Here is a 26,551-nt window from a genome sequence, read left to right as displayed (position 1 = left end):
ACTGGCCCTTTGACTGCGGTAAAGGATCTGAGTACTTCTTCTGGTCAGGTGTCAAACCGAAGCTGTTTTGTTCATGTGCAGTACTTTGAGCTCTCTCAGCCACCGTACTGTCGGGACCTTTGTGGAGGGAAACTCAGTGAAGCAGGAGTTTTTCATTCTCACTGAGTTTATTGCCATCATGTTGTCTGCAGGTAGAGCCTGAGATTGGTTCCTGATACAACAAAAACAACAACAGACACAACAGCTCAACAGACAAAAACAACTCTGACCAATGGGAGGAGGGTTAGACCGTGATGTCATCAATGCCATATCTATGTTCCACAGTCCTGAATGACATCATGCTGTGATGTCACAGATTCCGGAGTTGTGATTGGAGCAGAGGTGCAGGGAATGGGCGGGGCCGGTCAGTGAGAGGAGTTCTAGAATGTTCTGGAATTCTGCTGAGTCGAGTTGCCATGGCAATGGCTTCCCAGCCCCCCCCGACCCCTCCTCCTCCTCTAGCCTCCAAAACAACAAACGTAAACAGACAATTAGAAGAAAAATAATAAAATCAGCTTCATGAAGTAAAACAAACTTTAGATTATGATTCTAAATTAACCAGGAAACACACACACAGACACACACAGACGCACACACATCGAACACGCATACACACACTCAAACACACACATGAACACACTCAGGCAGTTGCATGAGGGTGAAGAAGCTCCCATTAGCAGCATCCACAAGAACCCAATATTAACGACACTTATAACTTTATAATAATTATATTAATAATAGTGATGATGACACGATGACATCATAAAGAAAAGGTCAAACATGTAGCAGGGTTAAAATACTCTGGACAGGAAGCAAATGAATACACAAAGAAAAAAAAAGCCAATCAGAGTTGGAGATTGAAAAAAAAAAATCAGAAACATGAAAAACCATTAACAAAAAGAAAACATCATTTCCCATCAAGCCCGGCAGTGGCAGCAGGTTATCAAGATTGTCCCATGATTGGTCGACAGCAGAGACACCAGAGCAAAACGAGATGTGCTGATGTCACGCTTCTCAGGCCAATCACTATCAGTCCTTGTGTTTTTGTCGTCGTCATCATCGTCATCATCGTCATCATCATCATCATCATCATCATCATCATCATCGTGGCGACTCCCCTCCTGACTGGCTGGGCAGCCAGAGGGAGCGCTCCCATTGGCTGGTTCTGACCTTTCTCTGAGAAGGTCTTGAAGTCACGGAGCACATTAACACTCCACTCGTCATCTCCCACAATGCCTTGCTCTGCGTGGGCAGGGTTTAGGTAACTCCCAGCTCCTCCTGACAGGTACATGTCATCTCTCAGGGAGCATCAAACTCTCCGGGGCTGCATTCACTTTGACGTAGGAAGCTAGAAATTTGTGGCCAGTTGGCTGTAATTACAACTTCCAATATTTCAGAGGGGCAGTGAACACAACAGCGAAAAGAAAAGTCCCCATGTGACTGAAACTATCTGTTGAACAAAAGATTATTAAATCAATTTTGATAATCGATCAAGTTTTATCTCTTTTGAAGTGACTGAAGACGACGCGTTGGACTGATAAAGGATCATGATTGACAGCAGTAACCTTTGAGAAAAAAGCGTTAAAGCTCAGTCGGACACAGCTGTCTGAAGACAAGCTGCGTCATCAACTGTCATAATTATGCTGAAAAAATTGTCTTTAAACTGGCAATAAACGCAACATCATATGAACCAAAAGGGAAAAAGCCACAGTTTCCATCTTCCTGACGTCTCATGAAGGCAGCAGTTTATTCCTCGTCCCTTCCTGATGTGGACATAAACACTCGTTGTGTCGGAGGAGGACTCTCACGTCGCTGCGTCTCTGACAAAGCTCATCATCTCTCAGGTTCCTCTTCTTGTACGCCATCTGTCTCTTACTACATTTCCCAGAATTCCTTGCTCACACATCCCTACGTAAACGTCGCCTTTCACAACTCCTACATCTCCAATTATGCATTGCACATCAGGTATCACTTGCTATGTTTCCCACGATTGCCAGACAGTGAACTCAGCGTGAGCACGTTTCATATGTCGCAGCCTTTTTTTGTAAAATAGATTCATCTTCATAAAAACAAATAAAGTCAGGATACACTTCAAATATACACACAACGCTTTAAAAAGAGTCAACATGCGAGTCTGTCTCGCATCCACATGTACAACCACAGCACCTCCTCCTCCTCCTCTCCACCCTCCGTCTGTCTTACAGCAGTGTTGTCCGTCAGCTCTCTGCTCTCCAGCGGGAGGCGCCACAGAGCAGCTCTCTTTGGTTTGTAGCACTTAGCGACGTAGCATTCAGGTCACACAGGAGAGACGGTAAATACGAGCTTCCAGGTAAATCATCTCCAGGTGTCAGTGTCATACTGACTGTAACTCCCATATAACATGAGCACCGCCTTGGCTAGGCTAAGCTATGCTAAACTTGGGCTTGTGTAGCACTTCACCACATAACCTATTAGCCTGAAAAGCTAATTAACCATCCCTTGCTCCCGGCTCGGGCTAAGTGACTAGCCAAAGCTAACGTCTCAGGCTGAAGCAAGCTAGTTAGCCTCCCGGGCTAACAGCGGCTAAAACAGAGGAGCTAAAACTCAAGTACAAACACCCATCCTGCTCAGGAAATCAAACCAACACACTTCTCTTTAAAAAAACAACAGGAGACTTCTGCTAACAGGAGCTAGCCTCAGGAGCTAACACGTCAGCTTTAAGGCACCTTATTATAAGTGACTGATCGAGACCACAACGTCAATCAATAAGCGATCAATCAAATCAATAAAACTAATTCATGGTGTGATAAACTTCTGTCTTGTTTGACAGCCCGACAAACAGAAAAGAACAAAACAAATCCACTTTTCCTAAAAACAGTGTTGCTATGGCAACAGCTAAACCCGCGCTAAAGTAAAAGCTAGGAGGAAGCTAAACAAACACACAAACACACACACACACACACACACACACACACACACAGCAGGATTGAAGATACAGGGTGTGTGTGATGTTGGTGCGTGACGGGCTGACTCAGTATAGTCAAAGTGCTGCAACACAAACACAAACACAAACACACACAGACAGCCTGCTCTCTACAGCATCAGGACCACCCTGTGTCCTGCAGCCAATCAGAGACCTCCAGGGGTCAGAGGTCAGATGGGGGTCTCCTTGTTGTTTTTGAGGTCCGGTGCGCTGAACTGCCGTCTCATCCTGGGAGGAGTGGTGAAGCCCCACCCCCCTGGTGGTGGGCCCGCCCCCAGCAGCATGTCAGCAGGAGGAGGCGGGGCCCCAGAGCGTGGCAGGCTGTGGTAGTTGGGGTGAGGTCCTGGCTGGAATGGTGCATTGTGGGGGTTGTAGTAGGGATGATGGTGGTACTGATGGTGCTGGCGTTGATTATAATGGAAGCCTCCATCTCTGTCTCTCCCTCCCCCTCCTCCTCTCCCTCCTCTCTCCCCTCCGGGCCCTGGCGACACCCCCCTTCTCTGTCTTGGTCGCCCCTGGTGACCGCCGCCCCCACCGCCACTATGATGCTGGTTGTTGTCGTAGTTACTGTTGCTGTGGGTGGAGCTGTCCAGAGAGTTGCGGCGGTAGCGGCGCTGGTGGTTTTGGTTGTTTCCCTGGTGATGGTAGTGGAAGCCGCCCTGGTTACCCTGATTGCCTTGGTTACGTTGTTGCCAGGCACGATGAGGGCTGGGGGTGCGCATGCGAGGCGGTGGGACTTGGAAGGGGAGGGGCAAGAGAGCATGAGACTGACCCTGGGGAGGAGGCGGCGAGGGAGAACCTTTACCCTCCACTCCTCCTCCCTCCTCTCTCTGCTCCATCCCCTCCCCTCCCTCGCCCAGACCCAGGGCCTGCAGGGCAGCGCTGGCTGGTCCCCATGACAACCGGTGGGCGGGGTTACTCTTAAAGGGGAACTTGAGCTTGCATTCCTGGGGAGGGATGAAGCGGCCAGTCCCTGGGAGGTGTACGGGGACAGTGGGGGAGTTCTGACCTGTGGAGGGGGGGGGGGGTCATCAGTCAGACCGAACACTTAGAGGTTTCATAAGAGTGTGTGTGTGTGTGTGTGTGTGTGTGTGTGTGAGAGTGTGTGTGTCTGAGTGTGTGTGTCTGAGTGTGTGTGTGTGTGTGTGTGAGAGTGTGTGTCTGAGTGTGTGTGTGTGTGTGTGTGTGTGTGTATCTGAGTGTGTGTGTGTGTGTGTGTGTCCTGACCTTGGCTCTGGCTCTGTCCTCGTAGTTTCTTGGTGATGTTCTGCTGCTGAAGGTTCAGGATTCGCTGCTGCTCCTGCTTCAGCCAGCGGAGGCGTCCTCTCCTGAACGCCGGGTCCTCGTCCATCAGCCGCTGAACTCTGACCTCTGGCACGTCGGGGCCTTCGCCCCCATCCCCGCCCCCATCTCTCTGAGGAGACCCGCCTTCTTCGCCGCTCATGTCGTCATCCTGGAAACAAGGGAAACACAGAGGATTCAGCGAGCAGCTGCTGAGTGGCGAGCAGCTGATGGAGCCGGATGTGCCGAGCGGACGCACCTGAACAGGTATGATGCTCTCCATCTTGATCATTCTGTCTCTCAGAGCTTTGATCTCCTCGTCCTTCATGTTGTTCTGCAGCTTCACCTCCTGGAAGAGGCGGAGACGATTTTATCAACATGAGCTGCAGCTGTTTCTCCATCACACAAAGTGTTAAATTTACCATTTACCAACAGGAACTGACATAAACAGTCATAATCAATCATATAATTTAGGGCTGCAGCTAACAGTGATTCAATCAGTTCACTGATTTTATCCTGTTGATGAACTAATGAAGGAACCGACTGATTGGTTGTTAATGATCAAACATCATGATGTCATTGTTAAAGCAGCAGAACATTCACAGTTTAAAGCTCCGACTGACTCACACTGTCCCTTCACCATCACTCACCTCCAAAATGTCCGTCAGTTTATCGATGTGAGCCTTCAGGTCATACACTTTTCCTTTCTCTCCTCCTTCCCCTGTCTCTCCCCCACCACCTCCTCCACCTCCTCCTCCTCCTCCTCCCTCCTCTGCAGGGGGGCTCCTCTCCTCTCCGATGCCCACGGTGTCGCAGACGTCCTGGGCCACGGCCCTCCAGCTCTCCCTCTCGTTGGAGTCCTTTTTGGCGTACATGCGGCAGAGCTCCTTCATCTTGACGATGGACAGTGCCTCGATCTCCTGACGGGAGTGACGGAAGTCTCCCAGCGCCACCTGAGGGGGGGGGAGATGCCACACAGAGGAGAACACATTTAAAACAAGGTGTTTGAAAACACAAATACTGCTGGTTTGACTGGGAGATCCATCAATGTGTACTGTTCCTTTAAATCTAAACACGTACGTGTGTGTGTGTGTGTGTGTGTGTGTGCGTGTGTGTGTGTGTGTGTGTGTGTGTGTGTGACCTCGTAGCAGATCTCTTTCACAGCCTGCATGCGGAGGTCTTCCATGGTGACTCGTTTGGGGTCTTTGCTGATCCTCCTCCTCTGAGGGATCTGATAGACTCTGAGCGGCTCCCTCCTCTTCCCACTGCTGGGCAGGCCGCAGCGCTTCACTATCGACTGCACCTGGAGGCCCGCAGGTGAGACAGACACAGGTGTCAGAAAGCTGGGGTTGCAAATTATGTAAAAAGTACAGTGGCCTCTGGGGACCAAACAGAAACACTGAGAGAAAAGCAGCAAAAGCTAAAAGTGATCTGTTGGTTTCGTCTTCAGTAAAATCCTCAGAGACACGTTAGTTTAGTTTCAACAGCTCCCAGAATCAACACGAGCTCCAGCTGCAGGCCAAATAAAAACTACACTTTTTTAAGGTTTTGAATGGAGGCTCATGCAGGAGAGAAGCTTTAAACCACTTCTTCTAGTGGTCCTAACGTGACACACACACATTTTTAGATTCAGTGTGACTTCACCTCTGATTTCCATCAATGATTCAGCCGCTGTTCAAAGAGACACATTTACAACAGGTGAACAAATACAGGCAAAAACAACTTCAGAGCTCAAGCTGTGACCCAGTGTCATTGACTTCAAGCTCCATCCAGTCTAAAGGCAGATGTCCATGTGTTTGTGATTATAAAGCAGGTCTAGGTTCTATATTAATACTGTGAAAGTATCAAAGCCTCAGTCCACAGAGAAATGCACACAGCCTGTATTCAGAAACTGAGCCTTAAAACCAGCCGTCAGGACTTCTGCAACTTTGTGATATCACAACAAAAGCTCAGATACTCTCTTCTGATTGGCTGACTGACCTGTTGTTACTAGAGCTCCAGAGAGAGGCCTGAGAGAGGAGATGTAAAGCTACACTGAGATGGCTTTTGGTTCTTAAATCCACAAATATATCTTCTGATGGAGATCAACACTTCAGATAAAACACAGAAGAAGAGGAAAGTGTGGAGCTTTAATCCAGTGACATCAGCCTCCAGACTGTGAAAACCTCTGATAGGTGTGTTTACCTTGTTGGCAGGTAGCTTCTCTCTCAGGGAGGAAATCAGCCTCCAGCTCTCCTCACAGGAGCGTTTGTCTGAGTCGTCGCCGCTGTCACTGTCGGCATACTGAACACACACACACACACACACACACACACACACACACACACACACACACACACACACACACACACACACACACAGGTTAACGCTGTTACCCAGTAGCCAGCTGCTGCAGGTCATACAGACAGGAACCTACCAGTCTGTGTTGCTCCAGCAGCAGATCAGCCTCCTCCTTCTCTTTACGGTACTGAGTCTCCATGTCCTGCAGCCTGTAACACACGCCATCAGTCAGTCAGTGATGATAATGATGATGATGTTCCTGCCTTTAAACTGAAGAAAATGTCAGCTGTCTCCATTACACGTGTTACTCTGTCTAGGCCGCAAACACTTTCAGTTTTTCAATTGTCGGACGCTCGCTCTGCTGCTCTCTACCTCTTCTCCATCTCCAGTTTGATGTCGATGCCTTGTTTCTCCAGCAGTTCCCTCTGGGCGTAGTTCCAGTCCTCCGGCTCCCCCTGCTGTTCCGCCGTGACGCTGCGCTCCCTCTCCAGCCTCGCCTGCTCCGGGTGGTTGAAACGAAACACGTGGTTTTTCCCCATCACGATGCGGTTGCCTAGCGACGGGATGCGGGACAATGAAAAGGCAGTGAGGTGGGTTTGTCTGAGGGTGGGGCTGAGCTCCTCCTCCACACACCCACATCAAGCTGATTAATAAAAACTATGATCAAAAATATTCATTGACAACCTTTTTCCACAGTCAGACTGAAACTATATCAAAAAATAACCTTTGAAAATGATGCTTGTTGTGTAAAAGTTGTTGGTTCGAATCCCGAGTGTTTTTACCTTGTTTGAGGACGACAGCGTCAGTGATCTGCTTCCCGTTCACGTACGTCTCTGCTCCGACTAACGGCTCCAGAGTGACCACCACTGCAGAGGTAGATTCAGCAAACAGAAGTCAATGCAAAAAAACCTCGATTTAACATCTGCACTGAGAGTCGATGAAGTTCGGGTTTACAATCAAACACACAGGGAGGGGGAGGGAAGGGGAGGGGGGCACAGGAAACATGGATGTGAACATGAAGGTGACGTCACCATGGCAACTAGTAACAGCAACTAGTGACTGTTAAAACGATACCTGACAGATTTCCTGGCAGCTTTTACAGAAAGAGAAAAAGAAAGAGAGTCACTCACTGAAAACACACACACACACACACACACACGCTGTGTGTGTGTGTGTTTTAGGTTTATTAGAGCAACCACTTCACCACCAGAGGGCGATCTACACACACTGAGAAAACAATAGCAGGGAAACTAACCTCTCAGTCCAGCATCACTCACTCACACACACACACACACACACACACACACACACACACACACACACACACACACACACACACACACACACACACAAAGGTAGGTGTCTCACCTTCTCCCTGCTCATTGGTCTCACTGACAAAAACACAGTGAATCTCCTTGATAAAGTGACCGGACAGTTTAATGTCCACGTCCTGCTGCCCGACCCTGAAACACACAGAGGCATCGTTCACTGACCTCACTCACCTTCAGCTTCATGACGCTTAGACACAGTCTGCAGGTGAGTTACAGAAGTATCATGGTCATTTATATTTCTGCTGCACCAAACTTCAGAGGGAAAAACTGGGCTTTTCACTGCTCCACTTATTTTCATCTCATACAGGAAACATGTGATGTATTAGTTCAGATTAAAGACACAGGTGTTTTCAGTGACATGGCTGGTTACACCTGCTCAGGTTGGAGTTGTACAGAGTTACATATGATGAGGTCATCAGTTCTGACGGTTTCAGTGACTGAGTTTCAGTTTCAACTTCTGGGAAACAATTAAACTCATGTTTCACAGTTTCATTGATAAAACATGAGAATAATCAGCAGATTAATCAATAACTGTACTGACCTGGTGAATCCCTCTTTGATGTAGTAGAGGAGACACTCTGACATCAGAGGGTCTTCATTCAGGTTGACCAGGTGAGGCGTCTGCGCACACACACACACACACACACACACACACACACACACACACACACACATTAACATCCTCTGTGTCGAGCAGGTTGTAGACGTCACAACAGTGTGATGTCACAGTGAACTCACTCCTTTAGGAGAGAAGACGCCTAGCGTTCCTCCATCTTCTTTAATGGACACGCCCATTTCTGCCAGCAGGGACTCTCTGAGGGCGAGCAACACCAACACAAACAGAGAGAGAGAGACAAACATGTTTCATTACTGAGATCAGTCATCATGTCCGACTGTTGTGCGTCTGTGTTCCCGTCTCAACAACACCTCAACAACACCCTGTAACCATCATACAGGTGAGTGTTATGGCCTCCAGCTGTGGTTAGTTTAACTTTTAATTTTGATGTACAGCTGTAAATACTATGATGCCTATGAGCCACAGGTACTGTTGCTATGGAGAGGAGTCTGAGCAGAAGTGAATTCAAGTGTTTTTGCTTCAAAACTGATTGTGAAATTTCTTTTCTCTACACAGTCGTCTTTAATCTCTGTAGTGTGATTTACTGGTCTTTGCAGAGAGCCTCTCTTCTGATTGGCTGACTGTTTTCTGAGTGATCCAATAAAAATATAGCAGATTTCAGGTAAACGCTGAGAGAAAACAAATCCTGCAAGGTTGGATGGTGGGTCCAGGTGGGTGGGGCTGCTCTGTTGTGAAAATCACAAAGTTCCAGAAGTCCTGACGGCTGGTTTTAAGGCTCAGTTTCTGAATACAGGCTGTGTGCATTTCTCTGTGGACTGAGGCTTTGATACTTTCACAGTATTAATATAGAACCTAGACCTGCTTTATAATCACAAACACATGGACATCTACCTTTAGACTGTGGACAGAAAACAACCTGTGAACAACTCAGTGAAACACAACTTCAACTAAAGTCACAACCACTGGAGTCACAGCAGAAACAAAACAAAGTCAGTGATGTTACCTCTCCAGACGAATAGATTCCGTCTTTCTTAGTTTCTCTTCCCATGTTTCATTCAGCTCAGCGATGATCTTCTCTGTCTCCTACAACACACGCACACACGCACGCACGCACACACACACACACACACACACACACACACACACACACACACACACACACACACAACACAACACAACACAACACAACACAACACAACACAACACAACACAACACACACAGTGTCGGGTCAGCGTCTGACACCTGCCTCACAGTTTGAAAACCTCTTTTCGTCCATCAGGGCTACAAGACTCTGATCCTACCATCAGTCTCTCAGCTGCTTCCTCTTTACTGATGGGCTCCGTGGCAACTGCCTCCTCTCCTTCCTCTCCATCCTCGATCAGGTGGTCAGGGTCAACAGGGATGTCACTTGCGGACTCAGGCTCACCTGCAGCTGCAGAGGGAGAAAAAAGGAAAAATCTAATTGAAAGAAACTCTGTTAAGAAAGTGAATTAATCAGGAAGGAGATGTGAAAGTATCTCTGGGAAATCAGATCAAAAAACAAAGAATGGAGGAAAAGATTAAAGATAAGAGGAAGATCATAGTGTGTATGCACCAAGTGAACATGTGTACACCAGTATAATGTACAATATCAATGAGGGTAGACAATAATAATAACACCTCTCTGTATGTATATGTATGTATGTTTGATTTACTGCACGGATTCAAGCCTCCATTTCAATTCAGTTTGACAGTCACCTGGAGGGGCGGAGCCATTCTTAGGTGCGATTCCATTGGCTGCATTGAGTGCCAGCTGCAGTGGGGAGGGAGCCACACCTGCGACACCACCCGGGCCATTGTTGTTGTTGACTTTGAGTGAGAGAGAGAGAGAGAGAAGCAGAGTCAAGAAGAAGGAATCTCTGCTATCCTGGTTATGTAAAGAACAGCTTGTAAATATCTCCTTACCCCTCCCCCACAAACACACACACACACACACACACACACACACACACACACACACACACACACACACACACACACACACACACACCCAGTTGCTGTTGTCTGTAAATGCCCAACTCCAACACACAGACATGCCATACATACCATGTTTAAATAAACACACACACACCACATGAGACACAGTTTACTATGTTCAATATCATGTGTGTAAACCACTGACATATATTTATCATTATGTGTATAAAAGAATGTAATTTATACAAAATACTGTGTGTCCATCAGTATAACTAATTACTATATGTGTACTGTACCAGTACATTTATTTTAACAATACCAGTATAGTATATACAGAGAACATACTGTATATAGAGTATTATGTATTTGTTGTATATAAGTGTATTTACCAGTTAGTTGTATATAGTATAATGTATGTATATGCATTTTTGAGTATATACCATTATAATTAATATAGTCTATATCCCAGGAATCTATATAGTAAGATGTGTATTTACCAGTACAGTGTGTACTATAATATGTGTATACACCACTACAGTGTGTACTATAATATGTGTATTTACCAGTACAGTGTGTACTATAATATGTGTATACACCAGTACAGTGTGTACTATAATATGTGTATATACCAGCATTATCCAGCAGTTCCTGCAGGCCCTGGGAGAACAGCAGGTTTCTCAGTCGTTCCACTTCAGCCTTCAGTTCTCTGATCAGTTTGGCGTTTGGATCTTCATTGATCACAGCGTTACAGCGAATCTGTTTGGCACGGTCAGCATACCTGGAACCACATGAGACCAGGTTAAATCAGATTATGGTCTATCTCAGCCTTGTGATAGATCTGTTTGGTTTTCACTAGAGGAGATAAAGCTCAGTGACATTTACTTTACACATTAGATTACACTCGTCAATATCTGACCTTAGAGTGCTCAGTGTTTCTTCATAGTTGATGTCAGCAGGACTTAGAGCAGCAATCATGGCCGTCCGAGAGTTTCCTCCTAAAACAAACGTACATTAAAACTTTATCTTTTTATTATTTTCTTTGCATTTACCAACTCGTTTCTGTTTACTGTGGCACTCAGCCTTGTAATTATTAGCCCTGGTTAACCCTGCTACAACAAACACTGACAGGAGCCCAGGGAACTGTAGCCTTAGCTCTGGCAGCAGCACATACACTAGCACTGAGCCGAGTCCTGCTACTGTCAGTCCTGGCGCTGCTGTGGTTGGTACTACAATGACGTGTACTACTACTCTAAAGCTGGCTCTAGTAACAAACATGGTACCACACATTTGTACTACTCATCCTGTAGATTGTAGTTTTAATATTACTCCTGGTACTTTTTGTTTTAACACGACCAGATGTTTCCTGTAATACAACTGATACCAGTTTTACTAACCCAGGTTTTCCTTCAGTAGCCAGGTGAGAACAGAGTCTCTGTAGGGAATAAAATCACTTTTCCTCTTCTTACTGCTCTGCTGCAGAGGAGAGAAAAGAAACGGTCGTTTTTCATTTGAACTCAGTTCGTCACAAACTTTGTACATTTTCTGATATTTAACCTGAGTATAAACATCAATCCTGTGTTGACTCACCATTTCAGCTAAAGCTGATATCACTTTTCCCAACGTGGTCAGAGATTTGTTGATGTTTGCTCCTTCCTGTATGAAAATATGAAGTTAGTTTCGCTTAGAAATCATAGATTTGAGTTAAGACCACACCAGTATGACACTTATGACCTCTGACCTTGAGCCTGGTGCCCTTTGCCCCCGATGAGTCAGCTCGCTCGCTTCCAGCCAAGTCGACCAGACTGATTTTACTGACCTGAAGAGAAAGTTTTCAGTTTCATCTTTAAATCCTGATTGTAGACTACACTTTTAAAAAATATGCGGTGGCACTGCACTGTGAGGACACCAGATCCTCACAAGTACAGTGAGGAAACAGGGTCCTCAAAAGTACAGTATCTACACCAAGTCCTCACACGGACTAAATACACACACACCCCCACAGACCTTCTCAGTGTCCAGGCTGGTCATCTGGTCTCGTCGTTTCTGGGTGAAGACGATGGTGAAGACAGCATGCGACCTGGACGACGTCTCATTCATGTTTGTGGCCGCAACCGTCCTGTGATCGATAACCAGTCAGGTACAAATAATCAATCACTGCCAACACACACTGGTCTCATTCCTGTTAGTGGACACGGTTATTTAGACATGGAAAATGAGAGGAAACAACACAATGGACCAGTGATTTCCCTGTGAAGAGTGAAGTTAAAAGTTAACAACTATTCACACTTGACCTCATGAAGTCGAAAAGGGACATTCACACCTGGCTCCAGGTGACAACAAAAAGAACTTACAACAGCCGACTAACGAACCAAGTGACATCATTGGCCCTGATAACGACCCCACAGAGGTCAAATAATGTCAGCTGAGAAGGGAAACGTCTTCAAGTATCTAGAACCAAGTCCAGCGGGTCAGATACACACTTTCAAGAAAACCTTTAACAACCCCACAGAGGAGGATTTGAATTTGCTGCTGTGGAGAAAGAAAGAGGTTTCTATTTAGAGCTAATTCAGGATTCATAGCTCATATCTATGGGTTTGCTACATTTCCCAGAATGCCTTTCAGCATCTACCAAAAAACATATGTAAAACAAAATGTGTATCCAAAACAATCCTGTCAAACACTTCATCTGTTGGGTTTTAGACTTGACTGGACAAAACAAGACACGGAAGACGACACCTTGGACTCCGACCAAACAATCATCAATTAACTGAGATAACTGGCAGATTAATCAATAATCAAAGTAATCATCAGTTGGACATTCCCTTCAGAAAATGACTTTTCTAGTTTTGCTTTGAATTCAAGCTGTGGATTCTTCAGGATGTTGCGTCACGATGTCCACAGGAAGAAGACTGACCGAGCTTTGTTGCCGGCGTCCATCAGGTCCCGGATGTCAGTGAATCCAGTCACAGCCAGTTTGGACAGGTCCTCCACGTACGGTCCCAGGATGGGATGCTCTCGAACCCGCAGAGTCCCCTGGGACTTTGGATTCAACAGATCTCGGACCCGCTCACAGTAGATCTCCATGTAGGACACCTGGAGGCGGAAGAGACGGGATTCAGCTGATTGACAGTCACTGAACGAATTGGTTTGAATGGACGGATCAGAGTGAGTTTACCTCCACAGAGTAAGTCAGGTCAGGATCTGTGTTTTCTCCTGTTCTCTGAAACAACTCCTCGCACAGCTGAACACAGACAGACAGAGCTTCATTAATCAGAATCAGTCCTTAAAGGTACAGGTGGATTAATGATTCTGCTTCAAGGTGGCTTCTCATCAATGCACATCAGGACCATGTGGGGACTGAAATATATGCCACTAATCTGCCTTATGTTGAGGGTTGCGACGAGAAGCAGAGGGAATAATGGGGTCATATGCAAATTACCTACATCTTCAAAATCTCAGAGTAACTTGGTCTCACAAGAACTATTTTAGTCAGATTACTGCATCAACTTTTAGATTCAGAGGTTCCACTGGCAAAAATACCTTTTGCACATTATTGTATTTCTCAGTTCAACAGCAAACTGAGCAACTGAAACTTGTGTTTTCATCCTCAACAGTTGGACTGGATGTTAACTGCAGTTTTCTGTTTACCTGTCAACTATATGTTCAGATTAATCTCTGTGTTTTATCTGTACATTGTTTTAGGCACTTGAACCTACGCTGAACTATAACATTAATTCATCCATGTTGGAGTAATCAGAGGGGCCCCAGAGTGTGTTACCTGTGGTATGATCCCCTCCTGTCCGGGCTCCTGTTTGCCCATCATGGTGTAGCTCTTTCCTGCACCAGTCTGACCATATGCAAAAATACACACATTGTATCCTGGGAAAAAAACAGATAAAAATCAGACTGGACCTCCGAAAAGAAACAGGACTCGCAGCTGTTGGGTCAAGTTATGATCAAAATGCTAATTATGAAGGTGGCAGAGTATCAAAATAACCAAGATCATTCGCATCTCTGCTCATTACCTTAAGAACATCACAAACTGTAGATTGATGATCATTAGCATCAACAACTAAAACATTATTACTGGCATTAGCAAGTGTGCAACAGTGTCATCAGTAATTGTGTCATCGCTAACTAAGTAGCGTCACCAAAATGATTAACTAATATTTGTGTCCTCACCAGGATTATCTATATTAACATTATCATTTTAGGATTAATGCTAGGATCCTCATTAGCATTAGTATCTTTGTGTGTGTGTGTGTGTGTGTGTGTGTGTGTGTGTGTGTGTGTATATATATTAAAAAATATAAAAGCAGGTCAGTGAGGAGCAGTTTAGATGGTTTTACCTTCGAAGGCGTGCAGCAGCATCTCCTCTCCAATGTCCTTATACACCTGCCTCTGAGACGCAAAGCTGGGGTCCTCAGTCTGCACAAACACAAACACACACCTCTGGTTATTACTGATCCTGGTTCATCTGATGAATGTTTTTACACGTTGTGTGTGAGAGTGTGTGATCACCGTTGTGTGTGACCAGTAGGAATAATCGAAGGTGAAGTTCTTTGCTCCATCTTTGGGCTGTTTGGGGTTAGTGATACCTGGAACGAAAGAAGAGGATTATCAAACATCTTGTACATCACATTCATGATACACACATGGCCAGAAGTATGTGGACGACCCTGTACTTTTGGTCTACGTCTGCTTTCCTGTTTTTTTCCTTTTTGTTATAAATCAGGTGGAAACCAGAAGAGATCTATGCATTTTAATGCTCTAGTCTTAGAGTCACATGTGGCTTAAATGACTGAGTGTCCACATACTTTTGGACACGTTGTGCAACGTGAGGGTGAAATCTGCAGGTAAAGATTTCACTAAAAAAATGACTCAGTGTGACCATCATTAACAAGTTCAGTGTAGAAATATCTGAGTGTGTTCAGATGGACGCACGGCTGCTAAAAACAGTCCTGCTGCTGCAACGTCTATTAATAAACTGCGTGTGTGTTTGAGTTTAAATAGCAGCAGGTTCAGAGGTCACGTGACGGGCAGAGGCAGTCTGGGATTGCTGAGGGCTGTTTTAATAAATGCAAACCTCTGAGTCAATGAGACTGAGGGAAAAAACTTCATTAAAACCAATGAGGATTTGTTTTTAAAGGGAGAACAACTAAAATAATTTACTGACTAAAGAACTGAACATACAGATTTTTTAAAAAGTATCAATAACTTAAAAAACTTACTTAAAAGAAAGTAGAGTTGGATCTATTATAGTATAAAGAGAAGCCTGTCACCTCAATGAATCACAGAATTTTATGGTATCTAGTGAAACTGTTGTATTACTACTACACTGTGGGTGTCTGTGTCTGATGAACCATCATAGTGGGGACGTTTCTGCATTGTGAGGACGTGTGTGTTTTGTGAGGACAGATAGGAGGCGGCAGATAAACAACAAACTTAAACTCTGTACAATAATTAAATAACTTATTTAATTCAGGGGCCTGATAATGTATAATGTCAGTGAGGGTCCTGACATGTACATAAAGACAAACGTGTGTGTGTGTGTGTGTGTGTGTGTGTTGTGTCTTACAGGTGGTGTTCCCCTGCATCTGGATGACACACTTGGCGTTGCGTCCCGTCTCGCGGGAGTTGAAAGGACGGACTCGTACCGCCACCTTCACTGACGCACCAGCCATCATTAAGCTCCGCCCACCACACCTGAGGACAGCCAATCAGAGAGCATGGTCAGACACGGACAGAAAAAAAACCAAAAATATCAACATTAACATAAATTCAGCATTAAAATGACGCTTCGTTGATTTACCAAAAAAAAGTTCTGTTCTATTTACCAAGCAGCGAGAAAACACTATCCAGGTGCATTTTGGGAAATGTATTATTTACAGCTATACACAGCAACTGTTTTTTTTTCCTGAAAGAAAAACATCCCTCCATCATCCATCTATATTTTCTTTCCCTCTCTCTCCATCTCTGGTTTATGGTCAAACCACTTCTCTTCTCTTTTCCACGACTCCCTTCACTTTACGAGCTGAGTTTCCCGCTCTTTTCTTGTTGATTTGTCCTCTTTCCTCTCATCCCATTTCTTCTCTTCTTTTCCCTCCTTTCTCTCTCCTTTCTTCTCCTTTTTGTTTCATGTCACATCTTTAAAATTTGATCTCTCTCTAACTCATCTTCTTTCTTTTCATCTCCTTCCTCACTTCTCTTTACCTGATAATTTCCTTTTATCTTTTCTTTTCCCTGCTTCCTTCCTCTCTTATTCACTCATCTCCTCTCCTCCTCATATCAAATCTTACCTCCCTCTCTTCCTCTCCTTTTTTCTCTGCTTTTCTTTTTATACTGTACTTTTCTCTTTTCCTTGTTTCTTCTCCTTTCTGTCATTTCTCTTCTTTCTCTCTTTTCTCTCTCCCTGTTTACGGCTGTTATTCTATTCTTGTTTTTTCCACCTCCTCTCTCACCTTCTCTCTCTAATTTTTGCTCTCCTCTAATTCATCCTGGGCATTCGAGCACTGCTAGTCATTCCCTCTCTCTTTTACTGCTCCATGAACCTCCTCCCCCTCCTCCTCCCTTCATTCTTTCCTCTCTCTCTCTCTCTCTTCCTTTTTCTTTCATGTTTCCACTTTTTTCCTCTCTCTCTCTCTCTTTACATTCCTGTCCTCTGTTGTGTGTTTCCTCGTCGCCATGGAAACCACAGCTGCTTAATTTTCACCTCCGTCTCTCTGCTTCTTTCTTCCCGTTGTCTCGCTGTCCTTTTCCTTCTCTTCTTCTATTGTCTCTCTCTTTCTCACCCTCTTTTCTTTCATGCATCCTCTCTCTCTCTTTCTCTCTCTCTCTTTGACTTTGTCAGTCTATGTCGAACGCCCCTGCCTCAGGCTTTAAACATACACAGTTAAACACTACGTTCTTGTTCTCCTGGGAAAACACCTTGTCAGATACTGTTACTCTGTGTGTGTGTGTGTGTTCTCTCAGTCATCAGTTACTGATCAGCCTATCAGTCGTCTATCAGGCGGCCTCTGTCCGATCACAGAGGATTGATCAGTGTCTGATGCCGACACAGAGGCCTGTGACACATCACTGATCAGCTCAGTGATTGGTTATCAGCCTGTGTGTGAGACACAAAGAGAAACTGCTCTGTAGTTTAAACAGTCTGTAACAAACATGGCTGACGTCCCAACACACACAAACACACAACAGGAAACAGTGATGCTCGTGGACCTGGACCCATAAAACCTCTCTTCACCCAGAACCTGGACCATGAAGACAGAGTCTGATGGATCACAGCCCGAAGCGTCTGATTCCTCCAACGCCACCGTCTCCAAACACATCAGCTCCACCGGGTCACATGCTCCTTCGTTATCATGAACACACACTGTCATTTGTTTTGACTCAGAGCCACACACACCTTCCTGCTGCCACGAGCACTCACTACAGCACCAAGTGTGGATTAATCCACCGCTGAAAATAATCCCCAATAAATGAATGATTTCCTCCTGTCTGATAGAAACGTCAGTGAGCAGCAGTTTCAGGAAATCAGAGGCTTTTTAAACATCAAACTATATATTAGTGATGTGTTTTTAAAGATTTACATCTTTATCCAAATGTTCGTGTTTATGTCCCACGTCTCATTCTTTATACTCTCGAATGTCAACTTCAGAAACATCAGATCTGTTGACTTCAATCAGCCTAACAACAACAGAGACGACACGCCCAATATGCTCATGCAAAAATAAACAAATGACCGCCGCACTGGTCACGGCTGAGAAATCATCACAAAGGTCACAGGTGGTTTATCACATGACGTCCAGTCTCCTCCTTCAGCCTCCATCACTTCCTCACTGCTCAGGTTCACACTGGAGGGACTGTGATCAACTGTGGTTCAGACATTCATCATGAGTTCAATTATTTTGTTGATAACTGTTATCGATCCTCTGCCTCTTCATCATTTCAGTTATTATCCACACTGCACATCCCAGCTGACACTGGGTGAGGTCAAGGTTCACCCTTGACAGGTCAAACAACCATTCACATTCAACAAACAGTCGCCAGTTAACCTCAACCTGCAGGTCTTTGGACTGTGGACGTACCGTCTGTAACCGAGCTTTTCAGAAATGGTCTCAGTCTGAGAAAACTGAACCTGAGCAGCCGACAGCTCAAACATCAGAGTGTCAGAGCTTATGGATTTACATTTTTACCACACAGGCAGGTTCTGGCAGTGACCGTCTGACTTCAGGACCTGTGTGCCAACGCCACTTTAAATATCCCTGGTGCTCAAGACAAGAAGAGGCCTGCCCTGCAGCGGAGTCACGGCTTCTTTTCCTTCAATCTCTGCTGGCATCAAGCATCTGTGTCTCATGAAAAAAAACAATGAGGGCTTCAGCTCAAAGAAAAGTGCAGGTTAAATTTTTTGTCACATTTTCTGAAGGAAAACAAAACAAAACATGAATCCGAGCAGAGGAGTTTATGAGTTTAAAACACGTCTGGAGGAGTTTAAAAACTCAGCCTCAGCCTCTGACACTTAACTCAGCCACTGGAACTAAATATGTTAAAGTACAACCTGGTACCAGCACATTACAGACGAGCTCTCTCCAGCTGACTGGACTCTGCCAAAGATTGTTTGTGAGTGAAGACACATCACCCTGTGTCATCTCTACGACGGCCTGTGAACTTGCAGTTCAGACTCAGGAGAAACGATCAGCTGATCACAGCTCGTTAGGTCCCACTTCAACTTTTAATGAATCAAACTTTGGGCTGCAACTATTTCGTCCTTTGATTATTAACATTACAATTCAAATTCAAAGACTTCAGTTCACTATCACATCGTTCAGCTCTGCATCAAACCATTAATATCTGGAGCTCATGAAGCTCAGAGCTGAAAAATCAGGTGTAAAGATCTGTTTGTTTCCAGCTGTTATTTCACTGTAACAACAATCAATAATCTATATTTCAGATCTGCTGTTGATGGTAACAATCGTTCACTGTAATGTGTGTGCAGTTATAAAGTCATTTTATAACGTTCAGTATTTGCTCTAACTTATTTTATAACATATTTTATATCATTACAGCTGTTTATACAGAATAAACATGTTTTTATAGAGTTAATTATCATAAACCATTTATTAAAGCAGTGATTAAAAATGCTCGTGGGACAGGAAATAAACTGAGGGATCTGAACTGACTCTTTGACTTGTTTAAAACGTTATAATTTGATTCAGAGACAACAAAACGTTATCGAACCAAAACCCGAGAAGTAACTGATGAAAACGTTTTCTTAAACACACACACACACCACAGAGAACGGTGAGAGAGTGTGTGTTTGGTCTGTCAACACAGCTCCAGGTCACACAACCACAACAGGAACACAGCAAACAGACACACACACACACACACACACACACACACACACACACACACACACACACACACACAAGATGGTGGACAAAGATACTGGATTGTACTCTAATCTTATTGTATGTGTGTGTGTGTGTCTAGGTGAGCGAGCAGCAGCAGACCACGGGCAGAAATGCTGACATCACACCACAGGCATCCCAACACACACACACACACACACACACACACACACACACACACAGTTATTCAATGTGTCTGGTTGAACAGGCCCGGCCAGTTGTAAAGCTGCTGTTAGCCAAACTAACCAGCTGTTTAAACACACACACACAGAAAGACCCTCTTCCAGCTTCAGAGGAAAAATTCCACTCGTTGTTGCGGCTCACAGCTTTTATCTCTCGGCTAAAAGCAGCCGGATCGTCTGCTAACACACCAGCTACCTCAGACGCCACTCCGCCAAAAATTACACAACCCTCATCACGCAGGAAAGAATGTGGAAACAAAGGCAAACTCCACCAGGCTGTGACACACAATTCAAAAATGTACCTGATTCTTTACTCAGTCTCACCGAGGACGAGAAAAGAGCAGAAAAAAGGAATGTGTCAGAGTCAGAGAGTCAGAGTCAAAGAGTTAGAGAGTCAGAGTCAAAGAATCAGAGAGTCAGAGTCAAAGTCAGAGAGTCAAAGTCAGAGAGTCAGAGTCAGAGTCAAAGAGTCAGAGTCAAAGAGTCAGAGAGTCAGAGAGTCAGAGAGTCAGAGAGTCAGAGTCAAAGAGTCAGAGTCAAAGTCAGAGAGTCAAAGTCAGAGAGTCAGAGTCAGAGTCAAAGAGTCAGAGTCAAAGAGTCAGAGAGTCAGAGAGTCAGAGTCAAAGAGTCAGAGAGTCAGAGTCAAAGTCAGAGAATCAGAGTCAGAGTCAAAGAGTCAGAGTCAAAGAGTCAGAGAGTCAGAGAGTCAGAGAGTCAGAGTCAAAGAGTCAGAGTCAAAGTCAGAGAATCAGAGTCAGAGTCAAAGAGTCAGAGTCAAAGAGTCAGAGTCAAAGAGTCAGAGAGTCAGAGAGTCAGAGTCAAAGAGTCAGAGAGTCAGAGTCAAAGAGTCAGAGAGAAATTAACGTGTTTCACTATTTGAAAACGTATAATTAGAGGAAAACATGATTTACAGATTAATAATATATAACAAGTTCCTGTTCCTATAATCACAGAAATCATTTAAACATTTAAAATAAACTCAACATTATATCACACACAACACGTTTCTGTGGCACTTCCTCCTCCTGTCTGTAGATCCTGCAGCTCGCCTGCTCTTACTGGTCGATTATTGATCAGCAGTGAACACATCTGATCACTCCCTGATGTGATTACAGTCATGAGGACAAGCTCCCACTGAGAGTTAGTTCCCATGTGTAGGCCTCTCTGGAGGAATGTGATAATGAATGGTCTTCATACCACACACACACACACACACACACACACACACACACCCCTTCCTATGGTAATGTACACACACAAACACAGAGCTAAAGATAGTCATCAGCTCGACTCAACGCCCAGTCTGTAAAGAACGTTTTACACTGACTCTCTAACACCGTTTGGGTTGAGCTGACAGATGAACATCCTGTTCACATGACAATGCCCACATGCTGCCTTCACATGCAGTGGGAAATACTGGCATTACAACCTCAGCCTGCGCAAAACTGACCTCACAGAGTCTGACTGATAAATGACCTTAGACCGTCCGTCACTGTTGCTTTGTTGTTTCAGCAGCAGCAGTTTGAGGACGACTGCTGGGTAACATGCAGAGTTTATGAGCTGCGATTAAATCTGATTACAGACACTGACAGTCATGTGAGCAGGTATATGGTGCAGTACAATGAGGGAGACGACTGACTGTCGACCGTGTGTCTCACTTCAATCAATGCTGCAGCACAGCTGGTTTCATGCACCTGTGTTAATGCTTGTGTATGATTTTGCCAGACAGCGTCCTGACTATCAAATACAGATGTTATCAGCTGTCTCACTCCTCTCCAGGTGTTGGCTGTTGTGCAGCTTTGTTGTGTGTTAAGTGAAGAGGACGAAGAGGCAGAGATTTACCTGTCTTCATGTGGCTCAGGTGATTCAGAGTCTGTGTGGATGCACATCGTCTTAGAGTCTGAGCTAAACGCTACAGCTGGATGCTAACCCCTGTTTCCACTGAGAAGCACTAGCTTGAGTGCTAACAGGTGGAACTGAGAGACGTTTAACATTCCTCACCTGGAGGAGGTTTTCAAAAAGCTACACACACACACACACAAAATCAGGTGGATGGTTTGGTCTCTGGTATTATCAGTTTTGTGGTGTTGCCTAATAACATCAGAGCAGAATCCAAACAACATGCAGCTAAAAATACACACACACACACACACACACACACACACACACACACACACACACACACACACACACACACACACACACACACACACACACACACACATAGCTGAGATGCCTGCTTTAGCCACTCAGGCTAACTTTAGAGAGCGTCTCTGTTGACGGCAACATCGCCTCTAAAATCTCATTATTCAGCTTGATCTGATAATGTGGCCAAAGGTGTGTGGACACTGCTGTGCTCCCGCTCTGGGTCTGGGTGCTGCTCCTGGTTTGGATCTCTAAACTCCCATGACCTGACATCTTAATGCAGCAGCACAGTGACATTTCAGACTTTGTCCCTTTTCCCATTTCAACACAAAAATGCTGAACAATGAACAGATTAACACTCATGGTTTTGGAACAAGATGAGCTCCAGTGTCCACATACTTTTGGCTACGCCGTTTATTTAAAGTTGAATGGAGGCACATGAGTAGATACAAGCCCTGGTTTTGTTGCTGTTTCTGGAGATTTTCAAAGATATGATGACAAAGTTTGTGGCTTGGTGGGATATTCATGAAGCGACGGATCTTTCACATGCGATGAAGACTGAGTCGATCAATGATGAAGATTTGCTGCTTTTCTCAGTTTTATTTCACCATAAACAGAAAAAGACCCTCAGTGTGATGTTATCATTTATTTCTTGGTGTAAATGTACCTTCAAGATGATTTTTCTCCATTTATTTTAAATTACTCCATCAGCAAAAAATAATCTGCTATTCTGATGATCAATTTATCATTTTAGTCAATTTTCAAGCAAAAAGAAAAAAATGGGTTAAAGTTTCTCAGATGTGATGATTTTCTTCTTCTGTTTGTTTTAATTGTGAACTGAATCTTTTGTGTTCTGGGTCAAATGAAATAAGTTCACGTCTATAACCTGAAACTTTGTTTTTGTCCAAACCTCAAATTAGACTTTTTAAAATCTAATTATTCAAAGGAAAAGCAGCAAATCTTCACTTTCCAGAAGCAAGAAAAATGAAATTTTTTGGGCATTTTGCAAAAAAAAAAAAAAAAAAAAAGTGGATATATTTAATGATGAATGAAGAAACATTTCAGTTTCGATATAACTGTACATAGAGCTGCACCTGGTGATTACTTATAGATGAATCTGCTGATTATTTGTTTGATTGATCGTTTAAAATAAAAATAAATAATGTCACGCTGAAGATGTATATTATTATATATAATGCTAAATATAATCTTCAGTTTACGATGACAAATGACAGAAAAGCAGCAAATCTTCTGAAACATTCACTGATTATCAGAAAAGCTGCTGATGTTTTTGATGTGTGAATTCACCTGATTTAAAAACAACATATTACACATGAATCTAGGTTCATACCTGTTGAGTAATGTCAGCAACATAAAAACATTAAAGTACAGAAAAGATAAAACTAAATTTACCTTCAATAATACAACGAATTAAAGACCAAAAACCTTAAAGTGCAACAGTCTCTTCTCTGTTTGATCATCTCTGTGTTTTAAATAACGGGGGTAAAATCACTGGATTTCCCTCTGGAGTTTGGTTCAGGGGAACGAGCCACAGTTGCACCGAGTATTGTTCCGTTACCGGGGATGACTCACCTCTGCCGGACCGGGGCGAACCGTGAGTCTGGGGGAGGCTCCGCGCTGATCCGGTCACACCGACCCCATCAGCAGAAAACAACAAAACAACAACAACAAGCGGCGGGGGGGGGCAGCGGTCCTGGTCCTGGTCCGGGCCTGTCGGTACCGGGACACAAGGACGGTCAGAGCTCAGAGCTGGGTGGGGGCGCTGCTGCGTCTCACACACACACACACACACACACACACACACACACACACACAGACACACACACACACACACACACACACACACACACACACACACACACACACACACACACACACACACACACACACACTTTACAGAGGAGCTGACCCACTCACCAGCACCGTCTCCTCCGGTGAACCGGCGGCTCCTCTCCGACGTCGCCCGCGGCGGGAACACGGCCGCGGCCCGCTGCTCGCTGCCCGGCAGGCCGGTGAATCACGGCGGGTCCGGCCGCTAGCTCGTCGCTCAAACTTGCTAATCCGGTTGTTTGTCCGCCCCGGTGGCCGCCTCAGCTGAGGGGGGGGGTTTATCGGTAAACCGGGTGTGAACGGAAAGTTTTAACGGAAAAATGGAGGAAAAGGAGAGAGGAGGGGGGAGGAGAGGCTGGCCGGTGGCCTGGCCGCGCCGCGGTGTGTGCGTGTAACAGCGGGCGCGTCCCCGTGACGGAGGAGCGGGAGCGAGCCTGTCGGCCCCGGGGCCCGCCCCGCCCCGCCCCGCCCCCCCCGCTCCGGAGGGGTCACCGCTCAGAGCTGGGACACGGACAGAGGTCTCACTCCGACTCACATCTCTGAGATCAGAAGCAGCGAACGCTTGAGTCCTTCTTATTCCATTACTTCCATTTACACCCACACGATAACGTACTTCAACCGCCTTACAGGTGAGACTGAGGATTCAAACTGTGTCTGAGTGAGTGAAATCCCGCCACTGTGACTCACAGAGAGGAGTCGTTTCTCCTCTAAGTCTGAATTAAAGGAGCTATTTGTAGGTTTTGCTGTCACTACATCGCTAACGTTAGCAGTAGCAGCTGTTTACTTACCAGTGAAATCAAATTTGAAATTTGAAAAATATAATTTAGAATTATAAGTATAATAATTTCTTTATATTTATTTATTTATTTTATGCAATTTCAAAAATACATCTCACGTATAAAAGATAGATCAAGTAAGAATTGTTTGTTTTTTTAATTCATCGTCAGTCACTGATGGAGTGGGTCATCTTCTCAAATAGAGAAGATCTTTGCCCCCCCCCCCCCCCGCCCCCGGAACCGGAACGCCAGATGTGAAAGGAGCGGCCCCCTGCAGGTCCAGATGATGAACCAGCTGTGGCCCCTGTGTTGTTACTGATGTTGAACAGCTGGGACAACTGAGCCTCACTGTGTGGAAGCCCCGCTACGTCTTTACATTTTCTTACCTCAGAATTATAATTATGTGTTTTCTAATATATTTTGAAGCAAAATTTATTTTTTAAAGGCTGAACAATTACATCTAAATAATCACACCTCCCAGAAACAAAGGTTTTTGTGGGACCCAGAGACATGACAATCTAATATTTAGATTCAGTCTGACGTACGCTTCCTGAAGACATGATTATTAATGTGTCCATGATGAATAAATGTCTACAAATCTACTTAGAAATAAGAGAAGAAAGACCCTCAGTCCTCAGCAGAACTTCATTGAGAATCTTCCTGTTTTTGAGTTTCCTTCAGTATCACAGTGTTCCAGTGATAGTTGTCTGAACATCATGCTACACTGCAACAGGAGCATAATAATATATAATTCAGGATACTTTTAATGAGTCTGTTCACATATAGTTGACCCCATTTATGTCAGCGAGGCTAAACAACATAAACACGTCTCTGTGTATTTTGTTTCAGCAGCGAACTTCATCCTCTAAACTGATCGATTTCATACTCTCACCTCTGTGTGTGACGCTGATACGTTTTCATCACCTCAGTCAGTGTTTGGTCAAACAACACGAGCGTCTCCCTGTGTGTGTGTGTGTCTGTGGAACAAGGGGGGGTGGGGTCAGGAAACACCTGGAAGTCAGGAAACACACACACACACACACACACACACACACACACACACACAATGGCAGAAAGAAAGCTGTGTTTTCTTTTTCAAAAGCCACAGAAACAAACCATAAAATAAGTTTCTGTTCGTGTCCACATTTGACAACTGTTGCCATCTCTGACCTTTGACCTCCTTCTGACTCACAGAGAAGCTGAGTCCGCACTGTGCCCCCCAGGAACTGGACTTCCTCCTGTGATGTAATGAAAACACGGGAGGGGTCTGCTCAGCTGCGAAGGGGAGGTCAGAGGTCAGACCGAAGTGTTGAGCTCACAATTCACAGCACTGTGAGTGATGTTAACGTGTGAGGGTTCAAAGAGGCGCTGCCCCCTCTGCTGGAGACTACTGCACATTACAGCACACACCAAAGACTAATGACATTTACTTTTGAGTCCTCATATTTTGCATTTATATTTTAATTTGCATTTTAATAAATATGTAATAAGTGGTTTATAACAGACTATTAATAAATGTTTATTTAAAGCTCCATATTTTACTCTTCTTCTGTGTTTTATCTGAAGTGTTGATCTCCATCAGAAGATATATCTGTGGTTTTAAGAACCAAAAACCATCTCAGTGTAGTTTTACATCTCCTCTCTCAGGCTTCTCTCTGGAGCTCTGGTAACAACAGGTCAGTCAGCCAATCAGAGGAGAGGATCTGAGCCTCTCTTCTGATTGGCTGACTGTTTTCTGAGTGAACTGATAAAAATACAGC

General features: G+C 44.7%; 1 protein-coding gene and 1 long non-coding RNA gene across 6 annotated transcripts; one reads left to right on the top strand and one right to left on the bottom strand.

Moving 5' to 3' along the window:
• Positions 1-148: 148 nt before the first annotated feature.
• On the bottom strand, positions 149-24,392 carry kif1ca (kinesin family member 1C, a). 5 transcript variants are annotated; one of them, XM_071459229.1, is made up of 29 exons: positions 24,103-24,390; positions 23,758-23,895; positions 16,006-16,133; positions 14,949-15,025; positions 14,777-14,855; positions 14,206-14,306; positions 13,603-13,668; positions 13,342-13,520; positions 12,432-12,543; positions 12,166-12,243; positions 12,015-12,080; positions 11,822-11,897; positions 11,344-11,422; positions 11,057-11,205; positions 10,209-10,319; positions 9,773-9,903; positions 9,474-9,553; positions 8,632-8,707; positions 8,435-8,514; positions 7,931-8,025; positions 7,345-7,428; positions 6,935-7,115; positions 6,699-6,771; positions 6,467-6,565; positions 5,424-5,585; positions 4,933-5,235; positions 4,542-4,631; positions 4,229-4,454; positions 149-4,010 (listed from the first exon to the last, which is right to left on the bottom strand). In XM_071459229.1, exons 3-29 carry the CDS (start codon positions 16,112-16,114, stop codon positions 3,172-3,174), a joined length of 3,801 nt encoding a protein of 1,266 aa, XP_071315330.1. In that variant the 5' UTR covers positions 16,115-16,133; positions 23,758-23,895; positions 24,103-24,390; the 3' UTR covers positions 149-3,171. The 5 variants fall into 5 exon arrangements, with proteins under 5 accessions (XP_071315330.1, XP_071315329.1, XP_071315328.1 ...); XM_071459228.1 differs by having other exon boundaries at positions 11,822-11,900; positions 24,103-24,389; XM_071459227.1 differs by having other exon boundaries at positions 4,229-4,631; positions 24,103-24,392.
• Positions 24,393-24,509: 117 nt separating this feature from the next.
• On the top strand, positions 24,510-26,325 carry LOC139606877 (uncharacterized). The gene is made up of 2 exons (XR_011684712.1): positions 24,510-24,644; positions 24,963-26,325. It is a non-coding gene; the product is annotated as an uncharacterized lncRNA (long non-coding RNA).
• The last annotated feature ends 226 nt before the right edge of the window (positions 26,326-26,551 follow it).

The sequence above is a fragment of the Trachinotus anak genome, unplaced genomic scaffold, assembly GCF_046630095.1.
Source record: "Trachinotus anak isolate AG129_WGS33_773 ecotype Australia unplaced genomic scaffold, CSIRO_AGI_Tana_v1 ptg000023l, whole genome shotgun sequence".
Taxonomy (NCBI): domain Eukaryota; kingdom Metazoa; phylum Chordata; class Actinopteri; order Carangiformes; family Carangidae; genus Trachinotus; species Trachinotus anak.
The sequence above is the reverse complement of the archived record's forward strand: the minus strand, read 5'-3'. Positions and strand labels throughout refer to the sequence as shown.

What these genes read in the sequence shown, in the direction of transcription:
- kif1ca (XM_071459225.1), bottom strand. Translation starts at nt 16,114, where the DNA reads ATGATGGCTGGTGCGTCAGTGAAGGTGGCGGTACGAGTCCGTCCTTTC. An exon ending in GCTACTGAAGGAAAACCTGG is followed by an intron (nt 11,423 to 11,821) that starts GTTAGTAAAACT and finishes CGTTTGTTTTAG; the next exon opens with GAGGAAACTCTCGGACGGCC. An exon ending in ATCAAAGAGGGATTCACCAG is followed by an intron (nt 8,026 to 8,434) that starts GTCAGTACAGTT and finishes TGTGTGTTTCAG; the next exon opens with GGTCGGGCAGCAGGACGTGG.